The following is an 18,334-nucleotide window of genomic DNA, read 5'->3' as shown; positions in this document are numbered from 1 at the left end:
GCATGGGCCACGAAGTTTCAATTGCACTGTACATGCGCGCCCGAATGTGGTATTTTGTGGAAGAGCCACACTCGAGGGGCCAAAGAGCCGCGTGTGGCTCGCGAGCCGCAGTTTGCCGACCACTGGGTTAGGGCATTGCTTTTGTTCTGGACTGGAGGTGGCCTCAGAGGTTGGGCTTGGATATGACAGGGGCTCCCTGGCCATCAAAGCTCCACAGAAGCCTTTGCTCCTCTCGTGCCTCGGTTTACCTATCCGTTCCATGGGGCAGTTGAACCAAGCCATCGTGCCAAGCTCCTGGGCTCTGGGTCATTGTTCTGACTGCGCGTCCTCAGTTCTTAGTCAGAGACCAGCCACCTGCCCCGGACTCCCCATCCTTGCAGAGCAGGGCACTCTGAGAAGCCCTGAGTGAGGAGCTCGGGGCAGTCTTTGCATAAACACCCCCCTGGGCCCTATGCTGGGGACCCAGCAAAGCCATTAGGGAACCCCTGAAGGTCAGGGCTGGGCCAGAGAGGGGTCACCTGGCATGACATGACAGCCCCATGTTAGAGTCAGGTAGGAAAGTCTCCCTGGAGGTGGGGACCCGGAGGTGGCAGAGCCCCGAGGACCAAAAGTTCCTGCGTGACAGAGTAGAGGAAGGCGTCCCAGCAGAGGGAACAGTGTGTGCAAAGGTCCTGGGGCATCACCTGAGCATGGGGAAAACTGCAAGCCAGAGACTAGCATCCTGGGGAACACCCTGGGGGGCAAGAAGAGCCAGTCCAGAGAGGCCAGCAGGGAACACAGACACAGCTTCGAAAGCGTGGCTGAGGAGTTTGGGCTTCATCCACAGAGACAAAATATTTGGGGCAGGAGGCTGCCTGTGTCCCGGAACCCAGGCCTGGCTGGGGACGGGGGTCAGTATCCAGGGCCAAAGCCTAACCAGAGAGGATCCTCGAATGCCTGACAAAAGATGCCCCCTCTGTGCAGGTGCAGTTCAGGTCCTCCCTGCCCATGTGGACACGAGCACCTGGACACCTGAGGCAGTTTCTCTGCACATCCTCCTCCTCTGCTTCCCTCCCTCTACCCCTCCCCCTCCCTCCCTTCCCACAGCGACTCACCGTTAAGGCCTCTTCCGTGGTCCCCTCTGTCAAGCCCTTCTTATACAAGCGATCAAAGATGACGGTGTCTGCGCCCTTGGTGTAGAGGTAGATGGAGCCCTCGGGGTTCCGGACTGTGGAGGGAGAGGCTCGGCTGTCCATGAGCATTCCCCCCTCCGCCCCCGCCCCCATCCCGGGCCGAGGGCGCTCACCCAGCACAGACATGCGCTTTCGGACGCTGTTGAAGTCCATCATGGCCAGGACCTGGTACACCCGCTCCTCCCCGAGCTCCGTCACCGTGATGCTGTCCTGCGTGCGCGCCACAAACACGTAGCCGAAGTTCCGGGCCGCCGTGACCAGGGCCTCCTCATCAGGGGAAGCCGCCTGGTACGACAGCTGGTCTGGTGGGGGAGGGGACCGTGGGAGTGGGCTGGGGCCACATTCACTGAGAGCCTGTCGTCTTTTGGGGACCCACCACCCATCTGCGGCAGGTTCCCCTTCCCTCTCTGTAGCCCCGGGGACGGAGTGGGCCCAGTGGGTGCTCACCAGATAGTGACAAGACAATGGCCTCTTGGACCAGTACAACCTCTAAGCCAAATAAAAGAAGGCGGGCCCTAACCGGTTTGGCTCAGTGGATAGAGCATCCGCCTGTGGACTGAAGGGTCCCAGGTTCGATTCTGGTCAAGGGCATGTACCTTGGTTGTGTGCACATCCCCAGTAGGGAGTGTGCAGGAGGCAGCTGATCGATGTTTCTCTCTCATCGATGTTTCTAACTCTCTATCCCTCTCCCTTCCTCTCTGTAAAAAAATCAATAAAATATATTTAAAAAAAAGAAGGCGGACACTTGGGCCCCAGGCCAGATGACCTTCCCCACCCGGTTCAGGAGCAGGTCTCGAGCCCCAGGCTTGGACACCCGCTCGGTGCAGACGAGGTGGAGCCTGGGACGGGGCCTGAGAACCCTCTAGGCTGGATGACAGGAGCCCTGGGGGGTGGGCTGGACAACCTCTCAGACCAGGAGACGCTGCAGGGGCCGCAGGGCCTGAGCACCCCCGCAGGCTGGGCAGCCCCAGCCCACTCACCGTCTTCCTCCTGCACCATCACCGTGTGGCAGAGGGCCAGCAGGCGCCAGAACTCCCGCACCATCGCGTCCTGGTTGCCGCACACCGCGCTCAGGAGCCTCGCATTTTGGAAGAGCAGCTTCCCATCCGCAGATTTGCTCCAGAGGTAGGGGTTCTCCTAGGGGGGGGACAAGCCGGTTCTGGGTAGGTCACTGCCCGGCCCCCACCACCACCATCCAGGGCTGCAGGGCCAGCACTCACGTTGGGTGGGGTCTCCTCCTCGTCTGGGCCTGAGGAAAGACCCTGCTTCAGGCCTCAGCACCCCAGACAGCTTAGGGTCCCACAGTCCCCGCCCCCAATGCCAGTCTTCCTGGGGTCTGAACCCTAAACAACAACGGACCCCCAGCCGCAGCTTTGCCTTCTGCACAAGGAGGGACAGATGGGGGCCCGTCTCCTGGGGGAATCTTGTTGTTGTTGTTAATCCTCACCCAAGGATATTTTTTCCATTTATTTTTAGAGCGAGTGGAAGGGAGGGGGAAACAGAGAGAGAGAGAAACATCGATGTGAGAGAGACGCATCAATTGGTTGCCTCCCATACGCGCCCCTACGGGGGCTGGGGAACCTGCAAGCGAGATATGTGCCCTTGACCGGAATCCAATCTGCCACCCTGTGGTCCAAAGGCTGATGCTCTAACCACTGAGCGAAAACGGCCAGGGCTCCTGGGGGGTCTTGGAAAGACTGTCCGGACAGGGATGCGGCCCCATGGAACACATCTTGTTTGAACTATTCATGGTGGCTTATAAAACTTGGCTGCTACTTTGAAAAAGTGGATGATTTCAAATAAAAGTCTGGCCCCAGAGTGCTTATAGAAACATGAGAGAGAGAGAAGAAAAACAGAGAGAGCAACATGAGAGAAACCAGCCACTTACCACAGACCCCCCCCCCTCCTTGCTCTCTATCACCCACCTCCCGGGCCCTGGCTCAGGGTCAGGTGGCATTTCCATTTCTCATGCTGATGATTGCCTGCTGCCAGCTGGGTCCTCTGTCCGCTCCTGCTCTAAACCTCGCTAAAAACTAGCCCAGGGGCTGGCGAACTTCGCCCTGCACCATTACCAGCTTTTCTGTGGCCTGCAAGCTAAAAAGAGTTTTCACATTTCTAACTGGTTGGAGGGAAATTGAAAGAAGAATATTGTCTCGTGAAACATGAAAATGCTGTGAAATTCAAAATTGGCGTCGTCGGTAAAGTCTGTGACCGTCAGAAGCAGAATACTCTATTTTGTGACATGTGAAGATGCTATGGATTTCAAACGTCAGAGGTTTGTGAAAACCAAAATAATACTATTTCGTGACACGTAAGCCGCTCTGGAATTCGAAGCTCAGCGTCCACACGCAGCAGAGGCTGCTTTCCGGGGACCAGGGCTGAGCTGAGTCTCCACAGAGACGGTGCCGCAGGGGAAGCTAAAAATATTGACTTGCTGACCCTGACTGGTGTGCTCGATGGTTAGAGCGTCGGCCCGAGCACTGAAGGGTCCTGGGTCCGATTCCTGGCCAAGGGCCCATAACTGGGTTGCAGGTTCGATCCCAGCCCAGTCGGGGTGCATGCAGGAGACAACCAGTCAATGTTTCTCTCTCACATCCATGTTTCTCTCTCTCTCACTCTTTCTCTCTCTCTCTCCCTCCCATCCCCTTCCCTTCCACTCTCTCTAAAAGCAATGGGGAGAATTTCTTCAGGTGAGGATTAAATATATGTGCGTATTAACTTGCTGGCCTATTACAGGAATAGCTTGCTGACCCCCAGAGAGGAGGCCTTTGGCTGCAGTTCTGAGCTTCAGATCCCAATAGGCCTGCTGGGGGCGGGGCCCAGGTGGGCAGGTCAGCTGACCCTGAGACCCACTCAGGTCTCCTGGTGGTTGCAGCTCCCCAGGGCCCTCCTGCACCCCAAGGTCAGGCGTGCTGGGCGGCGCCGTGGGGGAAGGACAGGTCAGGGAAGGCCCCACCGTAGACAACGCCATTGATGCAGCACTTCTTGAAGGTCATGATGTTCCGTGTGAGCGTGCCGGTCTTGTCCGAGAAGATGTACGCCACCTGACCCAACTGGTCACTGAGGCTGGTGTTTCGGGCTCTGGCAGGCATGTTCTGGGGCTGGTAGTACATCTGCCTGTCCCAGTTGATGAAGATGCTGTTCCCCAGGTAGATGAATTCGGTTCTGCAGACACACGCTGGGTCAGGCCTGGCCCATGGCCCACCCAAGCTCCCCCTTCTCGCTGGCTGAGGAGTGGGTGGGGAGGAGCCCCGGGGACTCACATGATGAACATAGCCATGGGCACCATGACGCTGAGTAGAATGAGGAAGCCCCAGAAGGTGAAGAAAGACTCGGTGGCCACGCTGTACGTGAGCTTCTCAGACACGTAGTGGTGCTTGGCCTTGAATTCCTTCACCTTGTCCCAGAAGCCCAAGGTCAAAGCCATGGAGATCAGCACCAGGGACATGAAGATCTGCTCAGCAAACAGGAGATGGTGGAGCATGTGGAGGGGCCCAGGGCAGCACCGAGACACCCCAGCGACTAGCCAACAGGGCCACAGCCAGTGTAAAAGACAAACAGGAAGTGAGAAGTCCCCCACCCCAAGTTCTGCCATCAGGATGGGGGAGCGGGGCTAGGGGGAGGTGGCTGGCAGTCCCAGGGGGAGGGCAACTTGCAGGGGTTTTGCTGGGTTTTGTGGCTGCTATTTTAAAAATTATATTACAACTTTTAAAAAGATAAAGTTGAGCCCTGGCTGGCATGGCTCAGTGGTTAGAGGGTTGGCCAGGGCACCAAAGAGTCTCAGGTTTGATTCCCGGTCAAGAGCACATTCCTGGGTTGCAGGTTCAATCCCCACCTTGGTCAGGCTGTGGGGCACTTGTTGGAGGCAACCAGTCAATGTGTAGCTCTCACATGATCTCTCTCTCTCTCTCTCTCTCTCTCTCTCTCTCTCTCCCTCCCTCCCTCTCTCTCCCTTCCTTCCACACTCCCTCCCTCCCTTCCACTCACTCTAAAAAGCAATGGAAGCCCTCAGTGGTTGAGCATTGACCTATGAACCAGGAGGTCATGGTTCGATTCCTGGTCAGGGCACATGCCCAGGTTGCAGGCTCAATCCCCAATAGGGGGCGTGCAGGGGGCAGCTGATCCATGATTCCCTCTCATCATTGATGTTTCCATCTCTCTCTCCCTCTCCCTTCCTCTCTGAAATTAATAAAAATATTTTTTTAATAAAAAATACAGGTAAAGTTGATTAGGCAAAGAGTTAAGAATTATTAAATGAATGCCCATGGAGGGTAAGTGAGCATTTTATAATCTCCTGTGGATTTGGAAAAATGTCAGGATCAACATTTATTTTATAAAGACATTTCTTACGTGTCATGATTCTAAGAAGAGTCTTTGGCCCACAGACCTGTCTGTAGGGTCAGGCTGCACGTTTTGCAGAGGCGGGAAACTGAGGCCTAAAAGATGACAGCCAGGGCTCTGTCTATGGGGACCTTTCCCTTCCCTCTTCTGTGTCCTCCCAACCCCCAGGCTGGGGCTCTAGGCAGCTCACCAGGATCACCAGCCTGTTCATCAGACGGTCTATCTTGGTTCTCTTCAGATGGATTTTGCCACAGTTCCTCATGATCTTCGTGTCTAAACCTGCAGGGTTTGCATCCATCTGTCTGTCCATACATCCATCCATTCATTCATACACACATACATCTATCCATCCGTCCACCTATTCACTCTTCCATCCATCCATCCATCCATCCATCCATCCATCCATCCATCCGCCATCCCTCTGTCACCCCCTACTCATCCATTCACCTGCCCAGCCACCCAGCCATCTATATACAAGCACCCCACTTTTTCCAGCCAAGTAACAAGGGTGCTGGCTCAATATGCACATTTCCACAGTTTTAGAACCCAGGCCCCATAGAAACCATGTCGGGAGCCCCACACCTATGGCAGCAGACACACAGCAGCCAGGCCTGGCCTTGTGAGTTCCTGCCAACAGTTTCAGAGTCGCCACCCACCCCCACCAGGAAAGCTCATGCTGCAGGGCCCAGCGCGGCGGTACCGGCATAGATGACCAGTCCATAGCAGGTGTCTGTGTTTCGGATCTTGCAGCCACGTAGGAGGATATTGCCACTGTCCAGGGAATATTTCTTGCCCTCCCACTGCAGGCACCCCAGAAAGTGGTGCATCTGACTGTTGGGTTCCTCACACACCACCGTGCCTATGGGGGACAGGGCAATCAGGGAGCCGAGGGCGTGGCTGGGGTCAGGCCACCCCTCTCCAAAGCAGGGTGGGGCAGGCGTGGGGAACATTCTGTCACCTCTGGCTCTAGCAACCCCCAAGGGCCCTGCACTGCCCCAAACTTGCCCCACTGGCACCTCCACCCCTTGCCACGCAGCTTCCCCCTGGATGCTCCAAAGCTGGCTGTTAAGCCTCAGGGGTTTTGTGCATCCTCTTCCCTGTGCCAGGACGCACACCTCCTCAGGGAAACCCTCTCCTCCAGCCAGATCAGCCCCCCTCCCCCCCCCGCGCCCCCTGAGTCCCCTTCCTCCTGGTTACAATCCTGCAGTGGTGTCCTGAACCCCTGTGAGTGCTGTGAGAGGAGGCGCCAGCCGCATCTCCTTCATGCTGGGGACCCTGGGGCCTAGCCCAGCACCCGGCGCACGGTGCCTGGCCTCCATGTAAGCGAGGCTTTTTCTCAGGTGCCATGAAAACAAATGCAACCAACGCTTGAATATCCAGAGCAAAAGGGCTGTGTTTGAGAGGAAGATTCTGCTCTAGACCCGATTTGATTAACTTGTCTTTGCAATAAGACAGGGAAAAAAATACTGTAGCCCCTTGCTGGGCTCTGGCAAACAGTAGTTCTACCCACAGGTATGAAATGTCTCACTTTTCAGGTGGGAAATAAGAAGTTGCGATGGATGGGTCGGTCGGTTCCCTGTCTCTGTGCACAGAGGCTGCCATTTTGATTAAACAACCAAAAACATTTGCTTTAATGTGATCACGGTTTAAAAATAAAATGTAACGCCTGATACAATGGTGCAGCATGTTTTCTAACAGTAACAGAAAACGCTCCGACTGTTACATGGATGTAAAGGACATGAAACAGGCCTGGGATAAGCTGGCCTATTAAAAGCTATCTTGTTGCCCTGACCGGTTTGGCTCAGCGTCGGCCTGCAGACTGAAGGGTCTCAGGTTCGATTCCAGTCAAGGGCATGTACCTTGGTTGCGGGCACATCCCCAGTAGAGGGTGTGCAGGAGGCAGCTGATCAATGTTTCTAACTCTCTATCCCTCTCCCTTCCTCTCTGTAAAAAAAATCAAAATATTTTTAATAAATAAATAAATAAATAAAATAAAAGCTATCTTGCCCTGGCTGGTGTGCTCAGTGGTTAGAGTGTGGGCCTGCACACGGAAGGGTTGCAGGTTGGATCCCCGGCCCGGTCCAGGTCCAGGTGTGTGCGGGAGAACACCAATCAATGTGTCTCTCTCACATCAATGCTTCTCTCTCTCTCCCTCTCCCCCTCCCTCCCTCCTTTCCATTATCTCTAAAAATCAATGGAAAAAATATCCTCAGGTGAGGATTAACCAAAAAAAACACCAAAACTATTTTGACCCCCGACACCCCCCAGTAGACCCCATCACTGTCCCCCAAACCCAGTGAAGTGGGGAAGTTCCATGCCTGCTGCACAGAGGGGCAGACGAGGGCCCAGATGGGTGGGTGAACTCGCCACCTCTCACCTTGGAAGGAAGCCATCTTCCTTTCACTGGTCAGCGCCTGGTGCGTGCCCATCGGGGCCTGCCTGAACTTCAAGTTGGTCTCCCTGGTGATGAGAAGAGGAGTGAGGGGAGAGGTGGGGACAGGCAGCACCCAGGCAAGGCACCCCAGCCCCTTCCAGAGTCACTCAGACACTTTCACGGAGCCCCTACTGCGGCTCAGATGCCCATCAGGAGGCGGAGGGGGCCTTGCCCACATTGACGCAGGACGTTTGTGGAATGGCTCAGGCCTTCTCAGGTTCGGACGGCCGCACCTGGAGCACAGCAGGGCCTCCAGAAGTGTTGGTGCAGAGAAGGTGGGTCCCTTTCTCTGACTGAATGTTACTGTCCCCCACAAATGCTCCCAGGATGAATGCCCACAATATCCCCGTGGGCTTGGGGACCCACCCTTTGTGGCCACTGGGGAAGGCCTCGCTGGCTCCCAGGCCCCCAAGCCCCTAGTGATCCTGTGCCTCACCCGTCGATGTCTGCTGTCTCCACGTAGCACAAACTGCTGGGCTCCGTGCTGGCCAGCAAGAGCACATCGGCCTGGGGTGGGAGGAAGAAGACAGCACTGGGGGAGGGGCGTGCACAGGAGAAAGACAAGCAGGGAGGCAGCCCTCCCCCAGGAGCGGGGAGTCTGAGCCAGGTGACCCAGCTCACCGGGACAGTGTTGTCCTTGTGCAGACAGACCAGGTCCCCCACACACAGGTCCTTCCATTTTCTCCACAGAAAGCTGTAGGGGGTGGGCAGCAGGTGTGAGAGGGGCCCAGCCAGGCTTGTCTTTGGAACCCTTACCACCCCCCCCCAAACTAGAAGAATAGGGAGGGGCAGGGACTGCAGCCGCCCCTCTGAGCTTTGCTTCCCTGCCTGCCCACCGCAGGTCTTTGTGGGGGACTCTCAGCCCAGGGGAAGTCCAACCTTCTCTAACCTTGCCTCCTCCACCCCCTTCAGCATCCAAGTCCCTTCAGACCTGCAGCTGAACTCAGCCCTGCAAGGTTCGCGCTCAGGTCCCAGCCTCTTTCCCCATCACAGGGCCCAGCCCTTAGCCTGGCAGACAGCAGGCTGGGTCCCTGTCAGACACCAGACTCCACCAGGATGTCCGGGGGCATGGACGTTTCTGGGCACTCTACTGGGCACCCCTCCCTGATATGTCCCCCCGCCCCCCGCCCCCGTCACCAGCTGTGCGGGAGTCCCCGTCCTCAGGGTGCACCCCCCACAGCGCCAGCGGCCTCACCTGCTCCCCACCAGCATCTGGCAGGGCCTGTTGTTGATGGTCCTGTCACTCCTGTGTCGGCCCTGAGTCCACAGAGGTGGGTCAGAAGGGTGGCCCCGCCCCCGCCCTGCCTCCCCCAGGATGATCCCACCCCCAGCCACACCCCTATGCTACCCCCACACCAGCCACATCTGTCCAGGGACCCTGATGGAGGAAGGGGGGCTGCTGGGACACGGCTATGAAGAGAAGGAAGGCACGGTCCACCTATCACCCAGTGTGGCACCGAGGGCCATAGAGCTATGGGACACCTGTCCCTGTGGCAGCAAGACAAGGACCGCACCCTGCCCCCAACCCCCTCCCCAACGGTCCCTGGGCCCCACTTACGATGTCATCTGCCAGGTCTCGGGTGGCCCGGATGATGAGCAGGCAGGTGAACGGGGCGAAGAGGGTGAACCAGGGCAGCGTGGAGATCTCGGGGATGCCCTGGCACAGAGGTTGGGTCATGCCGGGAAGGCGATACCGAACCACCGTCCCAAACACTGCGCCAAACCGCGTCCCCTGCCCTCCCAGCCGGCCCCTCACCCTGGCATCCTGTGTCCCACCTGCCGACCCCCGGGGCTCCAGGCCAGCCACCTCCCCCTACAACTCTGGGGACAACTGCCCCTCTATTTCCTATTCTCCCTGCAAGCTCCTCTCCATGCCCAGCTCCCAGTCACACCCTCCAGGAAGCCCTGCCAGCCCCCAGTTCGCTCCCTCATCAGAGCCTCGGCTTGACTGTTTCCCTCCCTGTACCCCTGCTCCTCCCAGTCAGCCTTCAGGCCTGAGCTCCAAGCGAACCCCGGGCCAGCGTGGGTTGGGGTGTGGGTCCCCTTTCCATCACTGGTCCCCTCCATGTGGTTCCATGGCGGTGGGTGCCAGGGCCACCGGCAGGTCCTCAGTGTCTAGCATAGGCCCTGCACACAGTGTGTTTATTGCATCGATGGATCAAAGCAGAGGGGGTCAGCACGGTAAGATATTGAGGGGGGCCGGGGCGCTCTGTGAGCTGCCCACTCACCGAGAGAGGGAGCTGCCCAGGGAGGACATCTGCCCATCTGGCAGGGCCACCCAGGTGCTGGGAACCTGCTCTCAACCTTCTTTCCTCCTCACCCTTTGGGGTCAGCTCAGTGGGCCGAGGCCCAGAGGGTCACATGGCCAAGGCTGTCCATCCTGGGGAGAGGCTGTGCCCGCCTTGGACCCAGAGGAGCCACTCATGCACCTTCATCATTGGACATATATTGAGAGCATCTTCTGTGAACCAGGCCCTGGACTGAGCAGTGGAGACTCAGCCATGAGGGGGCTCCCAGTGTGTGAGCAGCCAGACACCGACCCCTCCTCCCAACCACACAAACACACACTCGAACCTCCATGTGTCTACAGAGCCATGTGGCAAAGCTGGTCAAGGAGGGCTTCCTGGAGGAGGCAACTTGAGCAGATGGAAGGAATGGTCTGTGCTCAGGTGCTTGTACTGACCCCTGGAGCCACCCCTCTCCTGCCCCACCTGGAGAATGATGATAAAAAGGAAGTAGAGGTTGGACATTCGGTGGAACTGCTCGTACAGGTTTAAGGGCAGGAAGGAGAAGACGTTGTACTTGGCTGTGTGGATGATGTTGCCCTGGAATGAGAGCCAGCATGGAGGTGCTGTCCAGGACAGGGCCCCACCTTAGCCTCACCCTGCCCTTTGACCACAATCAGCAATAATTAAGTACCCGGTGCATGTAAAGCCTCGAGCCAGTATTACCTATCTACCGTGAGCCAGCTCTACTGAGCACCTGCTGAATGCAGAGCCTTCAGACCAGCATTACTGAGTGCCAATTGAATGCAGCCTTGAGCCAGCAGTGATTGAGCCCCTACTGAATGCAAAGACACATCAAGTGGGACTGTGACCCCAGTATTTCTCAAAGTGAGACAACCAGGGGGGGTTTAGGCAGAGTCTGATGGACACATTGTAATTTGAAGATTTAGTATTTTCTTTTTTAATATGTTTTTATTGATTTCAGAAAGGAAGCGAGAGGGAGATAGAAACATCAATGATGATAAAGAATCATTGATTGGCTGCCTCCTGCACACCCCCTACTGGAGGCCAAGCCCACAACCAGGGCATGTGCCCTGACCCGGAAACTGAGCCATGACCTCCTGGTTCACAGTTGGATATCCAACCACTGAGCCACACCGGCTGGGCAGTATTTTCATATTTTAAGGTGAACTGGGGTAGGGCTAAGGAAACAGTGGGAACTCTAGCACCAAACTGGTGATTCATTCGCAATTAAAATTCAGTGTGTGCGGGAGAGTGGGCTGGTTGGGAGGAGGTAGCAGAGGACGGTGGGGCTGGGGCCGCCCACCTTGTACTTCTTCCTCTGCCAGCACAGGAAGACCTTCTGCTTCAGTTGGTTGTTGTAGGTCCGGTTGTTGGCCTTCACCTCCCAGGTGAACGCTGAGCCGGAGAGAGCAGGTGTTGCATGGGGTGCAGCGAACACGGCCGCAGGATCCCCTGGAGGAGGTCTAATGGGTCCCCCGGGGAACCGCCATGGATGTGGGAGCTGGTAAACAAACACCGCCCTGGGCCAGTCCCTAGGCTCAGAGGACGGGCCTGGGAGACCCACTCATGCCCTCCTTCTACAGGCGGGGAAACAGGCCTGGTGCCCGGCCCCGAGCGGAGGCTCCTCGCCCAGCCTGGGCGGCCCAGCTGTTTCAGGTCTGCAGCCCGATTCCTGAGTCTAGCATTCAGTTATGGGATTTGGGACTACAGTAGGGCCTTGATTTACGAGTGTCCCGACTAACGAGTTTTTTGAGATACCAGCTGTCTCTCCGGCCGATTTTTTGCATTGAGTTGACAGAGTAATTTGAGTTAAGAGCTCCTTAACGAGCTCGGTCTCGGAGCAAATTAAACTCGTAAGTCAAGGATGGACTGGGCGGGGCTGGGGGGGGGTGTCTCCTCATCCCCATATTTCTGCAATGCCCCTTGGCTTACTCTACAGATCCCACACCCCACACTTGGCCCCAAAACATGCACCTGAGTTCTTCTATCCCACACCCCACACTTGGCCCCAAAACATGCACCTGAGTTCTTCTTCTTCCTCAAGGTCCTCGCCGTAGGCCAGACTCGCTCGCGCTGGTGGTGCTGTCGGGGAGAGGGGCTAGGGTCACACCAGCTGCCCAGCCCTTGCCACACGCTGTCCATTACCCTGCTCTCTCTAAAATGTCGCCTCCCACTTCCATCGGTGCCACCTTCCCAGCTCTGAGTCAGCGATGCTGAGTGTCCTTCCTGAATATCTGGGGCCCCCACCGATCCCCGTCCTGCAACAGCCCCATGTCCACCAGTCCCTCCAGCTACCAAGCTGAAGTTGCCTTGACTCCTTTACAGCAGGTCTCCAGAATGGGTTCTACCTCCGGCTGCTGCTGCCCACCCCCAGGTCCATCCTCTGGCCAGGCCACCGTTGCCTCTCCTGGGATGGCCACACCCACCTCCCCCTGGGTCTCCCTGCTGTCCCCTCTTAACCCATTTCCACAAGGGACGCAATGCCCAGGCCAGTGAGGGGCTCCATGCGTGTTTGTTGACTGATTACATGGGCCCTTGAGTTATTCATTAATTGCTAAGCTTGTATAAAGGGCCAGCTGCTCTGAGAGGTCTCAACGTGGTCTCAGGGCAGTTAACTGTGGTGGAGGCAGACACCAGACTTCCCACAGCGCCCAGAGCCTTCCCACAGCCTCTCTAGTTCACGGTCATTCCATCAACGCCAGGAATTCGTCTCACCAGAGGGCACTCCGCAGGCAGCTCTCCGAGCCCTGACCAGGGCTGCCCCCCCTGCCCCGCCCTGGGGGGAGCCCCCTTCCCGCATGCTCGGTGCCCCCCTCCTCACCCTTCTGGTCTCCGTTCACAGTTCTCAGACAGGCCGGGCTTCTTCAGGCAACTTCTCTGGGCTCCCCCTCTACCCGGGGTGTCCCCCATCCCAGATCTCATCACCTTCCGTCCTCTGCTTCTTTCCCTTTCAGGTCAGGATGGCTGGTGTCTGAGTCACAGGTTTCCCTGGAGCCGTCGGGGAGGACGTGGCCCAGGGCCAGCTCAGAAGCTCCTGGGAGCCTGGGCTGTGCCGCCTATTCCCCAAATGAGAAGTGAGGTTCAGACAGTGGGACCGGAGCCCAGGAAGACTCTGTGCAGGATGGGGGGTGGGGGGTGGGGAGGGAGGTGCTGGGGTGGCCAGAATTTACCCAAAATGTATCTGGGGTAGGAAGACGTCCTAGCGCTTGCCCCCTCATTTCCACTCAGCTCACCCGAGCACCCCATTAGTCTAGCCCCCTACCCACCTCCCCCCCACACACACACATAAGGAAGCCTCAAGGCAAAGGATTCCAGGATTCCAGGCCCAACCTCCTCCCTCCCTCAGGTCCTCCCTGGGCCGGAGATCCCCTTATACAGACAAGAATCCGCATCCCCTCGGGAAGGTGGGGCCAAGAGAAGTGAGGGCAGGGCGTTGCAGGGAAGGCCTGGGTAGGGGCGAGGCAGGGCGGGTCCCGTGGGTGGGGCCAGGGCAGAGGCAGAGCCTGGGATCATCTCGGGAGCGGTGCCAGCCTAGTGGTCTTGCGGTGGGTGGGGGGCTGCAGTGGGTGGGGGTGCTGCAGTGGTGGGGGCTGCAGTGGGGGGGTCTTGCACTAATGGAGAGAGGAGGTGTCTTTATTGACATTTTTTGAGAGAGAAGAAGGGAGAGAGAAATACCAGTTTGTTGTTCCACTTATCTATGCATTCATGGATTGTTTCTTATTGTTTCTGACCAGGGATTGAACCCACAACCTTAGCATATCCAGATGACGCTCTAACCAACTCAACTACCCAGCTAGAGCGAGGAGTTCTTAATAGCACTAGAGTATTAAGGGGCCTATCATTTAGGCGCGGGACCTTGTAAAGGGGCTAAGTAAAGTGGATTGGAGATGGTGGAGGTTCCCCCGGGCTGTCTGGGAGTAGAGGCGGAGGAAGGACGCACGGACAGGCTAGGCGGTAACTGCAGGTTTTCGTACTTCCTATGCGAGGGCACAATCTTGGGCCCTGGGCTGGGGGAGGCTGTTAGACACCGTGACCATCCTAATGCCAGGAGGAAACCGTAGGGCTCTGTGCTGGTGTGCGCCCACTCAGCGGGCGGCCAGGGCAGGGGAGGGGGGGCCTTCCTAAAGGAGGTGACGCTGGGGGATGGAGAACTACAGCCAAGTGGGAGGGTGTGTGGAAGGGGCTACTAAAGTTAGGGTCCCCTTGAGAGTTGGGACTGGGGGGAGGGACAAACTTAGGGGCACAAGGGAGATGATTAAGCTCCCTGTTTCATCACATTTCACTTTTAGGAGCCCCCTCCAATGCAGCAGTTAGGAAGGCAGTGGGCTCTGGCCCTTTATCCCACCCCTGGGCCCCTCGCTTTGCCCCTGTCCTGACCCAATGGGGGTGCGTGTGTCTGATCCTGTGCCCTAGTGTCTTCTCCCCACCTGGGGCTCGGGCCCCCCTGAGGCACCAGCATCACCTATGAGCAGATGTTAGGTGAGTGAGTGAGTGAATGAACAAATGAAGATCCCCCCTTCCCCATCAGAAGCGGGGTCTGCATGTCCTGCTTGGCCTCTGGGGTGCCAAGTAAACCTCTCCTTTCTTTCACTCACTCACTCACTCACTCACTCACCTAATGTCCATCCTGCCCTCCCCAGTGGTTCAGGAGAAAGGCCTTGGGAGAGGAGCTTAGGAGAGACCTTGCTGGGTGCGGCTGTGAGGAGTCAGGGGACCTGCTCCCCTCCCTGGGGCAGTAACGGCAGGGAGAGGAGCTCCCTGAGCAGTGACCAGCCAGCTGGAAGCTTGCATACCTCCTGAGCTGGGGAGCTCCTCCCCCAGCGTCCCCTCTTTCGTGCTGAGGGGTACAGACACCACACAGAAACGGGTTTCTGTAAAGCCACTGGCACCAACTAGTTAGAAAACCTGTTCACAGAAGAGGAGGGTGAAGTCACTGGTCACCAAAAAAGCCCAGAGGATGAAGTGGCAGCGCCTGACTGGCACGAGCTGTCACCTCCCGGGCACCAGGACCGAGAGGAAACCTGGCCCAGGAAGCCCTAGGAGAGGGGCTGCTATGTCCTCAGCAAAAGCCAGAGACAGGGTGGCAGGGCCTCCTCCCGGCAGCCTTCTTCCCAGCACCTTTCTGCGCCCACAGCAGGACCCGGGCATTCCCAGCATCTCTTGTATCACAAGGCTTTTTCTGGCTTCACTTTTCACTTTGAATAAATGAAAAGCAGAATCATGAACAGTCTGGCTGGCCCTCCCACCCCCCAAAAGCCACGAGACACAAACGGGGTGGATTCCGGGCCCTGCGCACACAATTCTGGGGACTGGCAAACGGTGCACCTCTCCATGGTAGTTTCTCCGACGTCCAGCCCCTCACAGGACCTGCCTGGAAGCATGACAGGCCCCAACCATCAAGACTGCTCGGGAATACTTCGTCCCCAGGGCAGGGGCAGCCGGGGAACCAGAGCTGGCTTTCCTGCTCCCCCATTGGGCAGGTCCTGGCCATGGGGACAATGACCTCCACAGTTGTGGAGTCACACCTGGCGCCAAGAACACCACTGGACCCCACGGCATCTAAAATCCATACAAACATTTATTCCGTCCCTGCCCGGGGGTTGGGGCATTGGGGAGGGGGCTGTGGGCCTTGACAAACAGCTCCCAATGAGGCGGGACTCGGATGGGAAGTGTTCAGATGCCAGGGCCCTGGGGACTGGCTCAGTTCCTGGAGCTCAAGGAGTCCCGGTGGATTGAGGGGGACCAATTCCCACCTAACCAGGCCCAGGCCAGGCTGGACCCTGGGGTCCTGGTGGCTGTAGCAGCACCAGCTGATTGCTCCCCCCACCCAACCCCCATCCCCCAGGAAGGAAGGCAGCACCAGGGTCTTGCTCCTCCAGGTGGGGGGAAGACAACATTGCAGGTCATCAGGTTTAAATTAAAAATAATAAAAATAACATACAAAATAAAAAAAGACAACCCCTGTCCAAACAAACCCATGACAAGACTGCCTGGCCCACTGGACACTCTGGCAGGTGAGGGGGGAGGAACAGGTGGTCAGCCTACAAGGGTCACTGCTAGGGACACAAGCAGGGCCCGGAGGGGTGGTCCAGCCTCCACTGTCAGCAGCAGCAGTCTCCAGAGAACAGCAATCTGGGGCAGACACAGGGAGGCCGCAAGGGGCTACCCAGGGCCTGGGTCTAGGCAGGTCTCAGCTGGGTCTGGGTGCCACGTGGCTCCTCCTGTGCTCTCCGTTCTCGTATCTTGGTGATGTGGACAGGGTTAGCTCTCGAGATTTATTGCACTGTTTTGGAAGAGGCCTGGGGCTAGAGGATGTGCCGGGGCAGTGGGAGGCGGGAGCAGGAGGGTGGGGGGCGGGCGGCAGTCACCGCTTGGTCTTGGCATCTTCTCGAATCTTCCAGATCACCAGGTGCATGCAGGCGCTGGCGTCCTCGCTGGAGCTGTGCCCATCCACTGTGGAGGGGGCAGGCAGGTCAGAATGGGCCAGCCCTGGGGACCCACCGAGCTCCCACCAACTCCCCTCCCGCTGCCCCCGCCCCACTGTTCACCATTGTCCTGAATGATCTGTCTGAGGTAGTCGGCCATGAGATTCCGAAGGGAGCGCTTGTAGGGGAGGCCCAGGCGGTGTGGGAAGAGCACAGACGTGTCCACCACGGTGCTGTGGATGACCTGCGGGACGGCAAGCCTGTCAGGGACTTCAGGGTCTAGGGCCCTGGAGGGCTGGGCGCAAAGGCATCCAGGGCTTGTGAGGATTCCAGAGCGTCTGTCTGGCTACTGACCCACAGCCCCACCCGCCCTCTGAGGACACAGCCTGGGGGGCCAGGATACCTTCAAGGCCAGCAGGTCGCTCTCCAGGCTGTGGCCGATGAGGATGGTATCAGCGTTGAACATACTCAGCAAGACGGCCTGGACGTCCCGGAGCGAGATACTTGTGTCGGCAAGGTCGGCCTCGGTCACTCCCGAAAACCTGGGGCAGGAGGGGCAGGGACCTTAGGGTGGCTGGGAGGGCACCAGGGGTCCCCAACCTAGGAGCTGGGTGGATCCTAGTGGGGTGCACGGTTACCACCCTGGGATCCCAAGCCCCGGAGGGTCAGACATACCTTGTGTTGTAGTCCACAATCTCATTGTCCGGCTTGACGAAGGTGTCGTAAACAACCTGCATGTCGGTGTCCACCACTGTGACCCGCGTCAGCTCCAGGCCGTATGTGGTGTAGGACTGCAGGCCAGAGGACCCTGTTCAAACGTGCCCATGGCCCGCCTCCCTCCATGGGCACTGGGCCAGACAACCCAGCCCAGTGCTCACAACCCAGGCTGCCCCTGGTTCCTGAGCCCTGCAGCAGAGGTTCTCGCCCCAGGCCAGAGGCCCTTCCGGGGCCCATCTAGGGGTCAGAGCAGGTGTGAACCAGGCCCCTGTCTCAAAACCTGCATTTGGCCACGAAATCTGCACAGCATCTGAGTGCAGAGGGAACCGAGTAAGGCTGTGTCCAGAGCGTGTGCTGTGTGCTGGGGTCAGGTAAGAGCAGCTACTTGGAAACGGGAGAAAAGCCCTTTTTGAGCAGACGCCGGTAAGACCCCGACTGAGCCTTAGGGTTACAGACACAGCGTGACCCACAGGGAGGAGGACCTAATTGTTGCTCACGCTCTTCATCTGCTCTTTATCCTAACATCTGCACAGGCCCAAAGCTTCAGGCAGAGAAGCTGGGACAGGCCCACGGAGCACAAGACCCCTGCACCCTGTAAGGGCCAGGAGTCCTTAGCAAGGGCCTGTGGTCAGCCAGACGACTCACCATTTCACAGTCAAGGGCGTAGATTCCAGGGTGAGCATCTTCTGGAAGCTCTTTATCAAAGGTCTTCATGAACCCCTCAAGGTTTTCCTTGCGGCCGTCCTGCACGTGTTGCTGAGAGGAGGAGTGTGAGGGTGGCAGGCTCAGAGGGTGGGAAAAAAAGCCAACGAGGCTGAGTTCTTGGGGCCAGGCTTATGCGTGGACTGAACCCCCTTTCCAGGCAGATAAACCACAGGACAGGGAAGAGGGCAGCTGAGTGTAACCTGCTCGCACTAGGGATAGGTGGGGTTCCTGGGGAAAAGGTAGTATTCAAGCAGGTCCCAGGACACCTACCTTGGCAACCCTGGCCAGCCG

The 18,334-nt window shown here is 57.8% G+C and overlaps 2 protein-coding genes across 2 annotated transcripts in view; both read right to left on the bottom strand.

Annotated features, from left to right (window-relative positions):
- The window catches only part of ATP8B3 (ATPase phospholipid transporting 8B3), a gene marked incomplete at its 3' end in the record, with an annotated part of 16,845 nt that extends 3,654 nt beyond the window's left edge, over positions 1 to 13,191 (bottom strand). The window contains exons 1-17 of the mRNA XM_023764682.1: positions 13,018 to 13,191; positions 12,227 to 12,277; positions 11,500 to 11,602; positions 10,659 to 10,772; positions 9,506 to 9,604; positions 9,143 to 9,204; positions 8,569 to 8,641; positions 8,384 to 8,454; positions 7,891 to 7,973; positions 6,214 to 6,372; positions 5,704 to 5,792; positions 4,436 to 4,626; positions 4,129 to 4,337; positions 2,393 to 2,421; positions 2,149 to 2,309; positions 1,286 to 1,503; positions 1,095 to 1,207 (exon numbers count right to left, since the gene is read on the bottom strand). Coding sequence (XP_023620450.1) covers positions 1,095 to 1,207; positions 1,286 to 1,503; positions 2,149 to 2,309; positions 2,393 to 2,421; positions 4,129 to 4,337; positions 4,436 to 4,626; positions 5,704 to 5,792; positions 6,214 to 6,372; positions 7,891 to 7,973; positions 8,384 to 8,454; positions 8,569 to 8,641; positions 9,143 to 9,204; positions 9,506 to 9,604; positions 10,659 to 10,772; positions 11,500 to 11,602; positions 12,227 to 12,277; positions 13,018 to 13,118 — 1,926 coding nt within the window. The remainder of the gene's footprint in view (positions 1 to 1,094; positions 1,208 to 1,285; positions 1,504 to 2,148; positions 2,310 to 2,392; positions 2,422 to 4,128; positions 4,338 to 4,435; positions 4,627 to 5,703; positions 5,793 to 6,213; positions 6,373 to 7,890; positions 7,974 to 8,383; positions 8,455 to 8,568; positions 8,642 to 9,142; positions 9,205 to 9,505; positions 9,605 to 10,658; positions 10,773 to 11,499; positions 11,603 to 12,226; positions 12,278 to 13,017) is intronic.
- A 2,565-nt stretch (positions 13,192 to 15,756) lies between these two features.
- REXO1 (RNA exonuclease 1 homolog) overlaps positions 15,757 to 18,334 on the bottom strand; it is a 21,068-nt gene continuing 18,490 nt past the window's right edge. Inside the window, 5 exon segments of the mRNA XM_014466541.2 lie at positions 15,757 to 16,649; positions 16,745 to 16,865; positions 17,025 to 17,163; positions 17,297 to 17,412; positions 17,984 to 18,094. Coding sequence (XP_014322027.1) covers positions 16,561 to 16,649; positions 16,745 to 16,865; positions 17,025 to 17,163; positions 17,297 to 17,412; positions 17,984 to 18,094 — 576 coding nt within the window. The 3' untranslated portion in view covers positions 15,757 to 16,560.

This window comes from Myotis lucifugus, unplaced genomic scaffold (assembly GCF_000147115.1).
Source record: "Myotis lucifugus unplaced genomic scaffold, Myoluc2.0 scaffold_342, whole genome shotgun sequence".
Lineage (NCBI taxonomy): Eukaryota > Metazoa > Chordata > Mammalia > Chiroptera > Vespertilionidae > Myotis > Myotis lucifugus.
This window is presented reverse-complemented; position numbering and strand designations above follow the sequence as displayed.